Source organism: Vicia villosa, linkage group LG4, assembly GCF_029867415.1.
Source record: "Vicia villosa cultivar HV-30 ecotype Madison, WI linkage group LG4, Vvil1.0, whole genome shotgun sequence".
In the NCBI taxonomy this organism is placed as follows: Eukaryota; Viridiplantae; Streptophyta; class Magnoliopsida; order Fabales; family Fabaceae; genus Vicia; species Vicia villosa.
The window spans coordinates 158,816,470-158,818,880 of record NC_081183.1 but is presented as its reverse complement, the minus strand read 5'-3'; the positions used below and the strand labels follow the sequence as shown (position 1 = coordinate 158,818,880).

The window sequence follows — 2,411 nt, the reverse complement described above, 5'->3', positions numbered from 1 at the left end:
TTTGTACTTGGTAATAAATAATGAAGTTGAAAATTGAGAAATGATGTTAAAAATAGTAAAAAATCATAGAAAGAACTTCACCTCCACATTAATCTCACAACTACAATTTGTCAAATGATAAAAGCTACCATTTCCGCTCTTTGATTTCTCTAGAAATGAAAAAAAATAATTAGAAAAAAACAAACAAACAAAAATAATAAAATTGAATATGGATACTATGAAAAAAAAAAAAGAACAATCTAATGAAAAATGGAGAAGGAAGGGGAAAGAGATCATCTAGATGGACAATATGTAAACTAAAATTTCTTCTTGGAAGAACAATTAATGAAATAGTTATAATGGAGAAAATGTGACATTATTAATAATGAAGTTATAAGTAGAATTTTGGTGGGAAGTTTTTTATTGAGATTTTATAGGATTATAATTAAACATGATGATATATATATATATATATATATATATATATATATATATATATATATATATATATATATTGGTATTTTTTTCTTTCTGTTTTTCCATTCGTTGAACCATCATTACTCAATCAATTATGCCTTTGTACTATAAAAGATAATTTATTCAAACTTATACGAATCTAAACAATATATATTTCAAGTAATATCTTAAAATTACAACTTAATAACTAATTGTTCTTTTCAACATGCCACTTAAATGTCATGAACCTAACACTCTTCATCATATTCTACAATATATGGAAACGCAACAAAAATGTTTTCATACCAAATTGGCCAATCATTGGCATGCTGCCATCAGTTTTACTTAATCTATCCGATATTCATGATTTTATGACCTTAGGTTGCAAACATTGTGGAAACACTTTTCATTTTAAAGGACCTTGGTTCACAAACATGGCCAACATTATCCTCACTTGTGATCCCATGAATGTGCAGTACATCACCAGCAAGAATTTCAGCAACTATGGGAAAGGATCTGATTTCCGTGAGATGTTTGAGTATTTCGGCGTTGGTATTTTTAATTTGGAATCCAATGAATGGAAACAAGAGAGGGAACTACTTCACTCATTGCTAAAAAGGAAAAGCTTTGAGATTTTTCATCAAAATAACATTCAAAAGAAGCTAGAGTATTGCCTATTACCATTTCTTGAGCATGCATATAAAGGTGTACAGGTAATTGATTTACAAGATATTTTTGAGAGGTTCACCTTTGACACCGCATGTACCTTTTTATTTGGATTTGATCCAAATTCTCTTCCTTACGACTTCAATGGATTTTCAGATGTTTCTCATGTAAAAGCTTTTTCTGTGCTTGAGGATACGATATTGTTCAGACACTGTATTCCAAAATATTTGTGGAAGCTACAAAAATGGCTACAAATTGGTCAAGAGAAGAAGAACAAGGTAGCTCAACAAAATCTTCACCAATTCTTGTACAAATGTATAGATCGTTGTAAAGGTGTTGAAGAGAACAGAAGATTGAGACGCAGTGATGAAGATATTGATGAAAGTGATTCTTGCTTACTAAAAGAAATAATTAGGCAAGGATTGGAAAAGGGTGAAATGTTTGAGAAGTATTATCTTAGAGACACTGCACTTGATCTCTTGAGTGCGGGAAGTGGAACAATTAGTTCAGGTCTCAGTTGGTTCTTTTGGCTTGTTTCAACTCATCCTATTGTGGAAGCTAAAATTGTTAAAGAGATCAAAGATAACTATTTAGTACAAGAGGAGAATTTCATCGCAAATTTGAGTATGGAAGAGCTTGGTAAGCTAGTTTACCTTCACGGAGCTATATGTGAAGCCTTAAGGCTTTATCCACCTGTATCATTTGAGCACAAGTGTGCAATAAAAGCTGATATACTACCTAGTGGAGACCATGTTAGTGCAAATACAAAGGTAATATATTCTTTGTATGCAATGGGAAGGATGGAACAAATATGGGGAGATGACTGCATGGAATTTAAGCCAGAGAGATGGATATCAGAAAAAGGACAGATTATACATGTACCATCTTACAAGTTCATAGCATTCAATGCAGGTCCAAGAAGTTGTATTGGAAAAGGTATTAGCCTTATTCAAATGAAAATGGTTGCAGCTACTATGTTATGGAAGTTTCACATACAAGTTGTGGAATCTCACGCAGTAACTCCAAGGACTTCTTTTAAGCTACGCATGAAACATGGCTTAAAGATCAAAGTCACTAAAAGATACATTGAGTATTGAACTAAAGTCTCTTGGAATCTCATGTTGTTTTTGATGTTCTTGAATGTTTCTGTTTCAATTTCTGCCAATGGTGGTCTTTGTTGCTAGGCTCTATCGTGCTTTCTTTAATGATTGATTTTTTATTTTTATTTTTTATCTTTTTGTGGGTTTGTTTGTTGTTGGTGCTTTATTTGTATCTTTTTTATGAGTTGAATGTTTTTTTTCTTCATTGTA

General features: G+C 31.5%; 1 protein-coding gene across 1 annotated transcript; it reads left to right on the top strand.

The window, feature by feature from the left end:
• The first annotated feature begins 430 nt into the window (after positions 1-430).
• Positions 431-2,198, top strand: LOC131598188 (alkane hydroxylase MAH1-like). Its single transcript, XM_058870813.1, has 2 exons — positions 431-470; positions 691-2,198. The coding sequence occupies exons 1-2, from the start codon at positions 431-433 to the stop codon at positions 2,196-2,198; spliced, it is 1,548 nt and encodes a 515-aa protein (XP_058726796.1).
• The last annotated feature ends 213 nt before the right edge of the window (positions 2,199-2,411 follow it).